General features: G+C 37.5%; 1 protein-coding gene across 1 annotated transcript in view; it reads left to right on the forward strand.

The window, feature by feature from the left end:
• Nucleotides 1–14,609, forward strand: part of LOC149781317 (uncharacterized) — a 39,792-nt gene extending 25,183 nt beyond the window's left edge. The window contains exons 7-12 of the mRNA XM_089935411.1: nt 329–440; nt 3,332–3,482; nt 4,168–4,312; nt 11,370–11,541; nt 12,232–12,413; nt 14,474–14,609. Of these exons, the coding sequence (XP_089791537.1) occupies nt 329–440; nt 3,332–3,482; nt 4,168–4,312; nt 11,370–11,541; nt 12,232–12,413; nt 14,474–14,538 (827 nt within the window). The 3' untranslated portion in view covers nt 14,539–14,609. The remainder of the gene's footprint in view (nt 1–328; nt 441–3,331; nt 3,483–4,167; nt 4,313–11,369; nt 11,542–12,231; nt 12,414–14,473) is intronic.
• Nucleotides 14,610–15,516: the final 907 nt, after the last annotated feature.

The following is a 15,516-nucleotide window of genomic DNA, read 5'->3' on the forward strand; positions in this document are numbered from 1 at the left end:
GTCTGCGGCACTATGCCCCAGTGATACACATCACTCTAAACTGCCACACTGCAGACATCTTAACAATATGAATGAAAAATTGTTAAAGCTACCCTTAAAAAAGGTCTAAATCACACACACGTTATGTGCAGTAAATTATCTACAAATTTATTTGTGACGTCAACTTCAAACATGTTCAATTTGCCATATCAATTAAAATTTAATGTTGGTCCCATCTCTCTCTCTCTCTCTCTCTCGTCAAGAAAATACATCTTACTATTAAATCTAAATAATATTTATAAAAGTCTAAGTTGTGATAATTGTTGACTTGAATTCGTTTTAATTTTAGATACCGCGTATGCCGACCACCTCCTCCAAGCTGCTAAGACTCTCTATGAATTCGCCAAAAACCACCAAGGGATCTACAGTAAAAGTGTTCCCCAAGCGGCCGGCTTCTATAAGTATGTTACCTTGTAAATAGTTTGTAATTAATAACCAGTAATTCCAACAGCCTGTTACTGTACCAATCATACAACCGGAAATTGCACCCCCTACTTATTTGCATTTTTCTCTACAATTAAAACCCGAGTCGTAAGTTCATTAAGAAACATCAAATTCTAAAGAAATGAATCGTGTACATTTTATATTAAAAATTCTTTGTTTTAAAAGTGTATCTCTTGCCATCTGATTATACGGCAACTCACACCTAAAGACCGATGGAGTAAGTTAAAATATTTGAGTGAAAGATGTCACTCTACTAGTTATATAGTGCATACTGGACAATGACACAAGCCGTTTATATTCTGGATATTATTTCAATCAGGCCGGAATATTGATTCTTTATTCTTTAATAAATGCTGAAAATTATTTCAATTTGAAAAAAATATCACAGATAAGAACAGACAAGGGAAACAACCAACAGCTTTGACCAAAAAAAGGGCTGGGAAGTCTTTTTTTAATACTCGCAGTCACCGCTACTATAACTAATATGATCGGAGCCAAAAAGATGGAAACCAGTCTATGTAAATCACGCAATGTTCTTCAGACATGTCATCCATGTACGTCGGCATATTCCTTTCTGTTGTTGTACCTCCACCGGTTGTTGTTGGCGAATTGGATATTGTGATTGTTTTTCCAAAGATATGGATAAAAACTTACCTCTGTCTGCACTAGATCTTAGGCTATCGGATTTAGAGACTATGACCATAGTAGCACGATTAATACCAGAGAGGCTTAAGCTATTAAATGAAGAAAGAATGTGTACGTATTGGGAACTTAATTGCTGCACATTGTGCATACATGTTGCACACTGACAGAGGTAATAGTTGATGTTCATTGTGCCATACATTTTGTTTACGCTTATCAAGGAAACGGGTGCTGCACGTTATTTGTACATTTATTTATACTAATTGAGGCCACAGGTGTTGTACATTGTACATTTTTAAAGTAATCGAAGCCAGAGGTGTTGCACATTGTTAGTACAATTTTTACACTTATTGAGGCCACAGGTAATGCACATTGTTAGCACATTTATTTGCACTAATCAAGGTCACATATGCTGCACATTATTTGTACATTGCTTTTACTAATTTCGGCTACAGATGTTTCACATTGTCACTGTTTCTTACACTGATCGAGGCCAGAGGTGATGTACATTGTTAATACAATTTTTACACGTGTTGAGGCTACAGGTACTGCACGTTGTTATGTGATTTTTTTACACTAATTGAGGTCACATATGTTGCACATTGTTTTCACTAATCGAGGTGTTGCACATTGTGCAGTTTTTACACTAATCGATGCCAGAGGTGCTGCACATTGTTCAATTTTTACACTTATTGAGGCCACAGGTACTGCACATTGTTAGCACATTTATTTGCACTAATTGAGGTCACAAATAATGCGCGTTATTTGCACATTTTTTACACTAATTGAGGCCACATGTGCTGTACATTGTTTGTATATTTTCACACTAATTGAGGCCAATAGGTGATGCACGGCGTTTATATATTGTTTTGTACGAATTGAGGCCACGGGTGATGCACATTGTTAGTACATGTAGTTACACTAATTGGGGCCACAGGTGTTGCACATTGCTTGTAAATTTATTATACTAACCGAGTCCACAAATGCTGCACATTGCGTATATACATTTTGCACTTATTGTAGCGTCAGTTGTTATGCAGTTTTGCGTACATTTTGTAAACTTATTGAGTTGTCCACGCCTCAACACACACCAAAACAACAAAGCCATACATCTAGAGGATTTTTAAAAAAACATCCATCTTAAACAGTGGCAAAATTTAACTAGATCTTCTTTTGCATGAAACAAATAGATTGTTTTAACAAAGCCAGGTTTTCAAAACTTTAAAATATGCCCACCCCATAATTTCAACCACCCTAGGCAGGTTTCTTGTTTACCTAATAGGAAATTGGCACTGTTAGTAAGTATATCAATTTCCATTTTGGTACGGTAAAGATAGTGCCTGCTAAGTAAGTTCTCATTCTGGCATCATGACACCCATATTTGTCCTGGCAATATGTCAACTATCCTTGTTCTGGCAACATATTAAATACCCTTGTATTGGCAATATGTCAACAATCATTGTCCTGACAAATATCAAATATACTGGTCCTGGCAATATTTCAACTATCCTTGTCAAGGCAATATGTAAACTATCCTTATCCTGGCAATATATCAACTCTCCTTGTCCTGGCAATATGTCAACTATCCTTATCCTGGCAATATGACAACTGTCATTGTCCTGGCAATATGTTACGTATCCTTGTTCTGGCAATATGGCAACTATCCTTGTCATAGCAATATACCAACTATCCTTGTCCTGGAAATCAGACAAAAGGTGACAGCACAATTTCACGAAAATGATATCCGATGCTCTTTCAGATCGGTGGCTGAAACGACGAGCAGTTGTATCCGTGGAAAAGCTCTACAGAAATGTTGTAAAATTAGTTCGTATTTTAAGTAAAGCGTAGAATTTTAAGCAATGATATGAGCATTCTCTAAGCCCATCAAGCACGATCTGACCAACAGTTCTGCCACAAACTATTCTCATCCCTTGGTTTTAGTTGGAAGCAATTACTTTATACTCGCTTACAAGTCGAGTCAAACTGCAGACGTGCCGCCACGTGACGAGTGACAGATCTGGGTCCATGCAGTTTGTTAGCAATAATCAGTAAACCAAACAACATAGACCCAGATCTGCAAGTACATTATACGATGACAGATTAGGGTATATCTGGTTTGCTGCTGGACCCGCCATAGAAGCAAGTATAAGACGGTACTAAAAATGTTCTTATGCTATTTTTTTTTATTTATTAATTAATTAAATAGCTCGCAGGAATTCAAAGACGAGCTGTCAGTGGCAGCGGCGTGGATGTACCAGGCAACCCACGAGAACAAATATCTCAATGATGCCAAACAGTTTCATTTGCCGGGCACACCATGGGCTCTCTCCTGGGATGAAAAGAAAATAACCGCTGACGTGAGTCAAACGTTTTGCCTTTTATGATGAGCTATAAAAAAAAGAATCTACAACAATAACAACAACAACAACATAAATTAAAACCAAATACTGACTTTTATCCCATTTGTGTTAACTGCAGTCCGAAAAAGCAAACAAAAGTAGGAAATTCAATGTTATGTAATATTGATCGAAAAATAAACAACTAGAAACTAAAGAACAAAATAAATGAAAGTTAGATACCTGAACAAACATTGACAGAAATATGTACCAAAATGAACTTATTTTATCAATTTTATAATAATAATAATAATAATTTGCGACGTTAATATCATGTTTCAAATATGTATATGGGGGACATTTGATATATCCATCTAGCACACGCTTATATAATAAACTAAAAACCGAAATCATCACCTTTTAAACAGGTTATTCTGTTGTGTATTCGACAGCAAAGAAAGCATGTAAATAAAATTTAAAGATAGTTATCGTAAACGATTAATGGCATTCGCTGCATGTTATTTATTTTTCAATGTCACTTTAAAGCAGTGTTTACTTTTTTAATCAACAAAATGTAATTAGTCCAATCGTTCTAACATTGTTTAACTCCACCCCACCACACCAACAGGCTCTCTTAATGTACACCGACACAAACATAATAACGCAATATTATCGTGATTTTTATCAAAGCATCTTTCTTCTTCAGTTGCTCCTGTATGAGATCACTAAGGACGCATCGTACAAAAGCGAAGTAATAAATTTCGTCAAAAGTTACAAACCTGGCGGTGGGATTCCATATACACCCTGCGGTCTTGCATTTAGGAACGAGTGGGGACCTAACAGATATGCAGGTAAATGAAAAGGTCATTTACAACTTTTAAAAATACAATAAAACTTCTAGCCCCTACACCCTCTTTTCCCTGCACATAAGCAGAGCATAAACCCTCTGCAAATAGTTATTTTGTTTTGTTGGGATGTTGTGTGGGGTGCAATCTGATTAAAATCAGATCTCCGCTATCATACGTAACAATCAAGCAGCGACCTCTTAGGCGTCATGTTCTGGTGACATTTGAATATGCCAATGGAAACGCTGCTTTCAGAAATTTGACAGTGAATCAAATCGTACATGCACCTCTAGCCAATTGCTTTTCTACTGGTACAGCTGTCATGCAATTATAGAAACCTCTTCGTGTGGAATACTTAAATCTCTGGCGATTGGTGGTTTGACGCGCTTTTCTCCTGAAAACACGCCAATTACACCTCCACCTTTTGCATCTAACGATAGTCTTTGCCCAATAATTGTTATCGGAACACATGCGTCCTTGTTGGATAGCAGTCGAGACCTTTCTCTTCTCAACTGACTCAATGCTGACTTATTCATTCAATGCGTCAATAAACTGGGATGGACACAGTGGTGAGTATCACTGCACCGTTATCGAATTAATTGATAGAGCAGAGTAACATCAATAAATGTTAATATACATTTATATAATATTAAACATATTATAATGTGAAATCAGTACTTGATGTATTGGTGAAGGGTTAAGTGCATGCCATGCTTTAACGACAAGATGATCGCATATGGGTCCAGGAAACCGAATTTGTACTGGTATGATTGAATAAAACAGTGATTGTAATCCAGATCCACCGTGTCTGAGTAAATAATCATCAACTTCAATTGGTGACGCAAGTCTATTAAAGTCAATATACAAATGATGTCAAAGATGTCTATTAAAGTCAATATACAAATGATGTCAAAGATGTCTATTAAAGTCAATATACAAATGATGTCAAAGATGTCTATTAAAGTCAATATACAAACGATGTCAAAGATGTCTATTAAAGTCAATATACAAACGATGTCAAAGATGTCTATTAAAGTCAATATACAAACGATGTCAAAGATGTCTATTAAAGTCAATATACAAACGATGTCAAAGATGTCTATTAAAGTCAATATACAAATGATGTCAAAGATGTCTATTAAAGTCAATATCTATTAAAGTCAATATACAAATGATGTCAAAGATGTCTATTAAAGTCAATATACAAATGATGTCAAAGATGTCTATTAAAGTCAATATACAAACGATGTCAAAGATGTCTATTAAAGTCAATATACAAACGATGTCAAAGATGTCTATTAAAGTCAATATACAAACGATGTCAAAGATGTCTATTAAAGTCAATATACAAATGATGTCAAAGATGTTGAGACGCATGTGATTCAGCGAGTGCCAGTTCTTGTTTTTAAATCCAGGTTGACAATACTGGTTTCACATATGCGTGGCACCATAGATGCAAATTCATTTCGCACAAAGCTCCTTAAAAATGTTTGACTGATTTAGCCATCGCAAGTAAATCAAGATTGGTCAAAGACGTGATCTTCTGCGATCGGGTAATCAAAGACCTATGCCAGATGGTATTCGGCGACTTGTTCCTGGTAATGGAACACCTTTTCCTATTTTTACCACCACAATGCGCTATGCGACCACTAACTGTCATCTTTCAGTGACATCACTAATGCAGTTCAGACAGCTCCTAACGCCGCAGCTTCTGCACCGCTGGAGCCACTGATGAAAATAAAGCTGGAATCTCTGCAATGGATTCCACCGGTCTTTTGCATTTGTATGACGTCTGACTGATTATTTTAATATCCCTGAAGTGTTTTATTGTGTTTCGCTGCATTAAGTTGAGCAAGCATTTTTGGGGAATTACACACGAAAATCGTAATAAGGCTCCAGGAAGTCGTCTTTGGCGCTGAAACAAATCCAAAATTGAAAGTGCCGTTAGGGCCTAAAAGTACAGTGTTTACATCTGCATTAGCGTTGCCAGTAAAGTTTCTATGTCGCCAAATCGTATACTGTTGGAAATCCGCATTTTCAGATGTATCCTTGATAACATTGCAGTTGGACCAGCTGTTCTCATGTAATCATCACTATATCTAGCAAATCCAATAATCATCGTGGCTGCGTCAACCTTTTTATGAACTGATTCGATTGGACTAACTTGTACTGGGGAACAACGCCATGATTCTGTTGTTAACAAATCCAACTGTAGTAATGGCAGGATAATCTGTTCATCCAGCACCATTATATGACATTCCACCAACTTCAAAGAATGCCTCACATGGAAGGAAAAACCTAGACGTGATTGGAGTCCCTATATGGATATCAGTAATATTGAAAGTCTCGTTTACTTCGATCCACTAACACATGCGCACCCACATTAGATGTTAAATCTTTTAACCGGGCCATAATGAAACTATGCATTATTGATTTTATCTAATACCACTTACGCCCACCACCATTGCAAGATTTTTTCAATCACTGAATTTGGCAAACGTTGTTTAACGACTTCATTAAATGATTTTCTCAACCGCATGCGGTATAGTTTATGTTAATGGTAGCGTAAGTGTAACCTTTGTTGGTGCTCGCGTCACTAATCGCCAAAGTCGATCTCGAAGCGAATGGGTCGCATGTAATACCAGTTGTTTTATCTATTTACAGCGACACGTTTAACACTATCAACGACTCGCACTACAACTTGTTTAGCTATTGGTGCAGCGCGCAAGGTCAGAACACCGAGCACTTTTGGTGAACAATCAATGAGCACAAATCACCTAAACCAGTTCCGTAATATGTCGCGTAAACAAGTTTTTTCGCACGGATTTCACATGTCCACGTACACCTGTAATTATTATATTTAAATTTCAGTTCGATCTATAATGTATAGTTGTGCCATTAATATTTTACCACGAAGATCGACAAAGTGCCCGAATTGATCCACAAGGAAAACACGTATATGCGCCAACCGATTATTATAACATGAAAGATATCCAGGTGCTACGAACGTAATTAATATCATATTATCATATTATCTGGTTCCAGGGTTGGTGAAAACCCAAACAATGAATAATCCTGGGAGGCTACGACTGTCGTTTCAGACCTGCTTTCATAACTACCACTGACAGCATCACAAGTTAAATTTACCCGAGTCTTTGAGGTAATTCAAGCTCGATATGATATCCCAACTTAAAACTGATTTTATCGACGACTGTGCCATGTCAACGGCGTACCTTAGAGATTATATTGCTATGACAGAACTGAGTGTGTGCACGTATAGAAATTCTAGAGCTTATGATCGTTATTAATATGATTCTTAATCGAACATTTTCGTTGATCGATTCTATCTCGTACGCGCCAGAATGAAGTTCCATATTATGCTAGACGGCACCAGTGTCTGATGAAAACACACATGTGTTGTTCGAAGGCAGTCCACCGATTGGTTGTGATCGGATAGTATGCCAGCTGTCATAGACTCGCTGAGACACAAGTGCGACCTCACATGTACGCGATTGTTCTCAGCTGTAACAGATGCAGAAAACGTCAGTCTCAATGTTGGTTCCGTTAGTGGGATTGTGATCATCGAGGTAACGCTTTGGGTTGTATCTACAACAACCTGTTGCATTGAGGTTTATATTTCATGCAAGACACTCCGCACCTCAATTGTTTCTGAACTCATTATCAGTTAAGATCTTGGTCGTCGCATACAACATATATATCTTAAAGAAGTTCATGTATTAGCGCGATATGTATATGTCGATGATATGATTGGTGGTCAATCGTTGTAGCTTCACTAACACTTCGGGTACGTTGTTGCCAGCACGAACTGATCCCACAGGTATTTCCAATTAATCAGCAAGGTCGTTAGCGTCACACAGTCCAACTTAACCCCTTCCTTTTATATATTTTTCTTGTATAGGTGTATGTGTACGTTTCGGTAACAGTTTTAGCCACGTTTATTTCTTGTTCTTTAATCCGTTTCTCTTATTTTTTCGGTGTGCTAGATTCTCGCAATGGTTGATATTCCTAATTTTTCATTTGTTTCTATTCTTCCTGTGTTGATGCAGCTGTACTTTTTGGTCGTCACTCTTGTTATTATGGGGCTTTCGCAAGTTTTTTTTTCCCTTAGGAAGCTTATATTTTGGTTTAGGTGCGGCTGCTTGATCCAAATATTCTTCTGCCCCAATTTCTGCCCCTATTTCAGGAGAAAATACAGCTTGCCTCAAATATATTTCTGTCTTAATTTGAATGGCTAGTCGATAAGAATATTCTTCTATTTCAGTTGTACACGGTTCATTTGTAAATCCGCACAAACATGTCACCAACTGTGATCGGCGGCACACCACGTCCAATAAATGTTTCGAAGGTCATGTGCGTTAATGCCATGAAATATCATTAACATGTTACATTTGCCACCGATTACGTTTGGCAAATGTGCCTATCATTGAATTAAATAGATCATGACCGTGGTTGTATGTCGGCCTCGTTGAAAATATTTGCACGGGATTGACTTGGTGTGCAAGCATCACACCGTCGTGTATGACAAGACTGATTTCGTTCACATCCATATTGTGGATAGTAGGACCTTCATCGATGGCGGAAGAAAAATCGATGGATGACAAAGGATGACAAAAGGCATCTTGCCGTTCCTACCATTGGTCAGCGTTTTCTGAAGATCTTTTATATCATCATAACACGTCTGACCATCATCCGATGGCGCAATCGTATACAAACTATTCCACTTCAACCATCTTCAGCAACACGTGTTCAAACATGTAAAGGACGAGCTTTGATGACTGGAACGTTTGTTTGATGTGCGATCAAAGACGTTCACGTTTATTAGAATCTCTGGTGCCGGGCCTTCGATTTCTATTAGGAAAATGGTAAACGCATATGGTTTTCAAATAAGCCGGCGGTGATATCAGGACTTCATTAATAAATTAAATGGGAACACCATAGACTAAATACCGTTGTAAAATATATACCTGGATGCTATTACTATGGACCTGGTACACAGATGGATAGCAACCTCCCAAAACCTTGGGAAGCACCAGTAAATCGCGTTAATGCTGAGTGTAATGGGCATGACCATGCTTATAAGGCATGCGTGTGTGGGTGGGTGAGTGGGTGGGTGTGATTAGGATTTCTAACGTAGGTTTATTAAAAAATCAGTCATATTGCTACGATGTCTGCAATGTGGCAGTTTATAGAGATGTCTAGTATCTTTCCGCAGACATGTAGCATGATGTCCCATCCAGTTGCATTATCCTGTCACCAGGCCTACCAGTCCTAACACTAACCTCTTAATGCTTAGCACCAAGCGAGGCAGATGTTAGTACCATTTTTGTAAGTCTTTGGTATGACTCGGTCGGGGTTCGAACCCAAGACCTCCCGCTTTCGTGGTGGACGCTCTAACTACAATGTCACAGGAGCGGTCTCCGTACAGATAAGTTGATTCGCAGCAGCATTATGGGGAAACGCATAAGTGGTAATACCATCAGAGAGTATCAATCACTTGGTATCAAGGGGGACAAACACCTCATTGCATCGGTGAACACTATTGCGATGCTTTTGGTACCGACTCATATTTGCTAGCGCCAGTGACGTGACAATGGTCACGGACTTTACAATTTCCAGTTTTATCAGTAGAAGTAAAAGAATCTTCGCAGATCTAGCAATGAGTGGTTGCAGAGAATTCACGAACGTTACCACGGATGCATAGAGCTGTTGACGAATCCATATCTCAGTAACTTAATTGATTTAAGAAACATCGGAACCGACTCCTTTCCACGATACAACATTGATGGTGCAGTTTGCCATCCACACCTAACTACTGTATAACAAAACCCACATGGGATTTGTTCAGCGACGTGTTGTTGGACGTGGAGTTGCGTCCGCCACTGAAACGTTGAGCCATTCAAGTCCGCGTAGATTATATAATAAACTTTCATCTTTTGTTGCACTGCAGTGAATTTGAGAATGCTTTTGCCTAGTTCTGGCATTATTGTTGCTAATCGCATCCCAGCACAATAAAAGTCATGGGCGTTGAGCAATCGATGGTTGTTTAAAACATGCAGGCTGCGTCTGCGGAGAATGTTCTTATGTACGTGTTCGCTAGGTTGGTTAAGCAACGGAGCAAAATTCTTTATCCATACGTAGTGCGATACCAACTCTTTCCTTCATGTCAATCACTAACAACAAATCAATTTGGATTCGTTCATATTGCTCATGTGGAGATAGTGCAAGCGAATAAAAGCCTTTGTCCCAATTGAAAAACACTAACGGCGATATATGGGCTAAGTGTTTCAAATTTATGCTGTGTGGTTTTCGTAACTTGCACGGAAAATTCAATATCACAAAGGTTGAGTCAACCAGGTGATGTCAGTACTTTCGAGGCATGCATTGGTGATCACTACCTTGATATAACGCAAACAAACTTACCCATTCAAGAGATCGATTTTCCGAATTCTTTAAGTTTATAATTGACCTTGGCGGGACGATATGGCTGGTATTTAGAGATATGTACCTCATCTTGGGTACATCTTTCGACACTAAATCCTTATGTTGCATTGGTTTATTTTTTCAATGCTTCAAGAATCTTTTCAAAATGACCTTTATATATTATGTTCCAACGAAATTCATTGATTGTGACTTTCGCCGCAGCATAACCAAAATGACATTTATCGCATTATTGATGATGGTCCAAGAAAACCCGTTTTTGTCCTTTACTGGTTTATCTATTGCCGTGCAAAAGGACTATCAAGAAATGGGGATATTTTCTCAACCCATTTACATGGCATATTTATCTTTCTCCATTCATCAGATTTGAAATAAAAGGTGGGAGAATAATGAAGTGACAATTTTAGGCACATGGCAACTTTAGGTTTGTGTATGTTTAGGATATATTGCTGTCAGTGATAATTATATTAACTAAATCAGAACCTATACAGAGATTCGTTCGATATGCATGAATTTGTTTTTAATAATGTTAAAATATTGGGACTACTCACGGTGGATTTCATGGCACATAATTAACTGTAGTCATGATCGTTTTACATTCCAGCTAACGCTGCCTTCATTGCCGTTATGGCAGCTGCGGACGGGATCGAGACAAATGATTATCTTACATGGGCCATGACTCAGATAAACTACTTGCTCGGAGATAACAAGTACGGCATCAGCTACGAGATCGGCTTCGGAGCCAAGTACCCACAACATCCACATCACAGGGGAAGGTAAGTCTATTTAAATATGTGATAGTGTTGGGGCCAAGACAAGCAGAATTCAGTCAATGCAACCTTACTTACCATAAGTGTTTAAAAAAGCTCCATGTCTAGCAATGGTATTTAGTATGTCACCATCTATATTTTAGTTTAAATAGTGTATAATTATACTCATGGATTATTTCAACAGTTATACATTACTTCAGGCCGTTATTGCTTACTTACTAACAAAAGGGTATACAAGTTATGCATTCCACGGGTACGTCCAATTTTCATGATTTTATTTGTGATACTTTATTGTTGCTTTTGCAAATGATGGTCAGCAAGAGTCTCGTTGAAACGAAATTCGCTTTTTCTATAGCCCAGGGTGTTTTACCATTATAACGAAGTTCATTAGTACCTCTACATTATAATTCGATGCTGTCGATGTAATTCTAAAAGGAGATGCATTACAGGCATGTTCGTTCTCTGATGAGCTAAACTGTACACAAAATTAAAAAATATCGATTTTTTTTCAAAAAACAATATAATAACTGCAAAACTAAAATCAGTCAAATGAAATGAAGATCAGTGAGTGAATTGGGAAAAATTAAATGTTAGTCCATAACCACTTTACATAAACAGCAGTCCTACTGATTTGGCTTTATAGCTTTGAAACACTTTAATACCAATGATAAATGCTTTGGTTATCTATTTTATTAGTTCCTGTCCAACAACAACGCACCAGTGCAACATAGGTGACCCAGGCCCCAATCCTAATCTCCTTAAGGGAGCGCTCGTAGGAGGCCCCGATAACCAAGATAACTACGACGACAGGCGAAGTGACTATGTCAAGAATGAAGTTGCATGCGACTACAACGCTGGCTTCCAGGGGGCGCTTGCAGGTAAGTTTTGGGGATAAAAGTAAAATACAAATAGCAATTATTCAGCTGCTATAACAAACGCCAATGAAGAAAATATAAGCGGTTCATCTCTCTAGCATTGATAGGGATTTCACATGTATAATTTGGTAATACAGCAGAAGATAATAACCTTACAGCTTATATCGACATGCATTTAAATAGCAGGTGTGCCAAGACATGAGCTGATATCACTGGGTCCAAAGCATCCTCTGTAAACAAAAATAATTTCTTGAATTCCTTTAGGATTTATAGGTACACTAGTCTTATAATATAATTTGTTGTTATGATGTGTACGGGACACATACAACTCTAATTCTAGGTAGCGCAGTCTTAATGATGGTTAAACAGAACACATTCTCCTTGGGTCAAATTCTTTCGTTATTACAACACTTTTTCAAAAAGCAGAGATATTGTGACACGGTCAGTCAGTCATACATATATAATATCCATGAGCTCCTTGTACATCGTTAAGGCAGGGTCAAGGACATTCCTATCAATGTAGATCGTGACAACACTTTTGGAACTTCCATCACGCCCCTTGAGTGTGGCATGAATTATTGTACATGAACTTTTCAAACTGTACATCTCGAAAGTCTGTGAACATACACGTTTGATAAATTATGTTAATATTAACTAATGTCTTATGGACACTGAATGATTCATACAGAGTTCCCCAAAGCAGAAACGTGACTTGTAGGTCACAACGTAACAACTATTCACAATCCCACTGGAAATTAAAAGACAAATGTGTACATGCAGCTAACAAGGAGTCTGTGCCTATGTTCATCCCTTACTCTAGAGACCAAGTCCATGGCTCATAACTTGCACACAATTAAGCAACATATCCCCTCAGACACCTACTGGACATAAGAAAATAATACACATGCAACTAACATTGAACCCGGCATCAATTCTTACCACATTGTAATTAGTTGTTAACTAATAATATCTCCAAACAATAAAAACATATACAACTATTTACTTGACATCAAAAATGAAATGCACAGGCCACGAGTTACATTTGCCCACAAAGCAGTCTTTGCCCTCTAGAACCTACCCAAGAGACTTAGAATTTAGAGTGGGGTCAAAATGAGGAAGTGAGGGGATATGTTGCCCTCGAAGCGCAACATTGTTAGAAATCGGAAATTAAAACTGATACACTATATCAAGAAAAGACGGAAATAATATGTTGCTTTAAAATATCAAAATGTCAAGAATATAATTAGTCCTATATCGAGAAATATTATAATTTTGGCCCTGGTTTATATATGTTAAGTGCTAAAACTCTTGATAATAATTTCTGGTCTGAAGTGGTGTTTGACGGTACAATACAAATTAGTTGGTTATTTAGTACAGAGACAATCGGTGTCAAGTGTCTTGCCCGAGAATGCACCACTATGCTTGACCGAGGTTGATCCAATGGTGGGATTCAAACCTGCATCCTTACAGTCAGAGTCAGAGGTCTGACATGCTAACCACTCAGCCACAGTTATTCTGGTTTGGTTTTCCATAGCACAACCGGCATGTGTCGGTTTTCACTGCTGTGCTATGGAAAACCAAACCAGAATCAAAATGAAATAAAACGAGGCACCCATAACTTCAGGGCACTAGACAGTGAAGTATTATAAATTAAATATTTTTTAAACAAATGCCAATGAACACCTTTAACGTTAATCAAGAGCGTTGCAGCAAGATCAAGTTAGCTGTATAACAGAATAACGTCTCCATTGAAACCATGCACATTGTGACATTACAAAATTTATACATTTTCTTGACGGACAAAGTCAAAATATAGCCGCTTTGAACAAATTATTTGCACGCGAATGCAATCTTTAAACCTTTATCCCTTACTGATATTTTCATATCTTCTACACAGATACAATCTTAAAAATGCTTGCTCGACAGAGAATCCCAAAGCCCCTCCCGAAAATGAAATGGTTAGTCCCAAACACAAAACAATAATGTTGTACGGGAGAAAAATCTAACTTAAATAAACCTCAGCCATAATACATGAATAAATCATTCATTCTTTCTTTCAACAGGTTTGGTTCATTTTGCAATGCACAATACATTGCCTGCTGCACCTGCTCCGAAATGTCATCACTAAGAAACACCGTTTAATATATTTATTATATGTGTAGATGGCAACAACAAAAAATAAACTTGGAGGAAAAACTATCTTTTGTTTATTCTTTTGGAATTTTCTTTTGTTTCAAATGTTCCTGGATTGATTGGATAATTTAGGTTTTAAACAGCTAATGCTGCGAATTCTTTACTATTTTGTATTACCATTTTCATGGTCTTGGAAGGAATGCAATTTTTTCTTCTGTGCTCAAATGTGCAGGCTGGGGAGAGGGTACACTTTTGTCCACATTCAGCATTGTTCGTTGGATCGTTATATTCAAGGTTTGTAGTAACCATGTTACGAATCTATGATTTTAAACTAAGTATGATTTTAAACTAAGTAACAGAAAGAACCAAAGCCAACATGTTGTATAAAACTTAACAAATAGTTTAAATCTCAAACTTATTAAATGAAAATTAAAGAGGAACTTAACAGTATTATGAATTAAATTAAAAATGTTCTTAAAAAGGTATATACAATTCCAAAGTGATCGAATATTCCGAAAGAATTTCAGGTCTGAATGTGCTGACATACCAGTAGCCTTGATTGTGTTAAAGTAACTAGTCTTAATGTACAACAATGGCATTGTCCAAAAATCCTTTGAATGACTTCGCAATAATCCCGAATGAACACTTTGTAATTCCAATTAATAATCCAAACAAACGAGTCTTCTCAAATTATATATAAACACATTAAAACATATGCTGACTGATTTTAAATCAAGAACATAGGAAATAAGAATGAATTTTCCACCTTTTTGACCTTATATACAACTTTATGGCAGCAGCAGGGAAGTTGTACAGACCTTAGTTTCCAGACCAAATAAACCTTCCTACGCGAACTTTCTCCGTAGAAGCCTCAGAATTCAAAAATAAAGCCTTCTACGGGAGCTAATTTTCATGCATTTCAGACCGGATGCATCGGGTGGTCGCGCCGGTGTGTTAGTAAATATAGCGTTCG

The sequence above is a fragment of the Sinohyriopsis cumingii genome, chromosome 15 (assembly GCF_028554795.1).
Source record: "Sinohyriopsis cumingii isolate HCF-2022 chromosome 15, ASM2855479v2, whole genome shotgun sequence".
NCBI classification, from domain to species: domain Eukaryota; kingdom Metazoa; phylum Mollusca; class Bivalvia; order Unionida; family Unionidae; genus Sinohyriopsis; species Sinohyriopsis cumingii.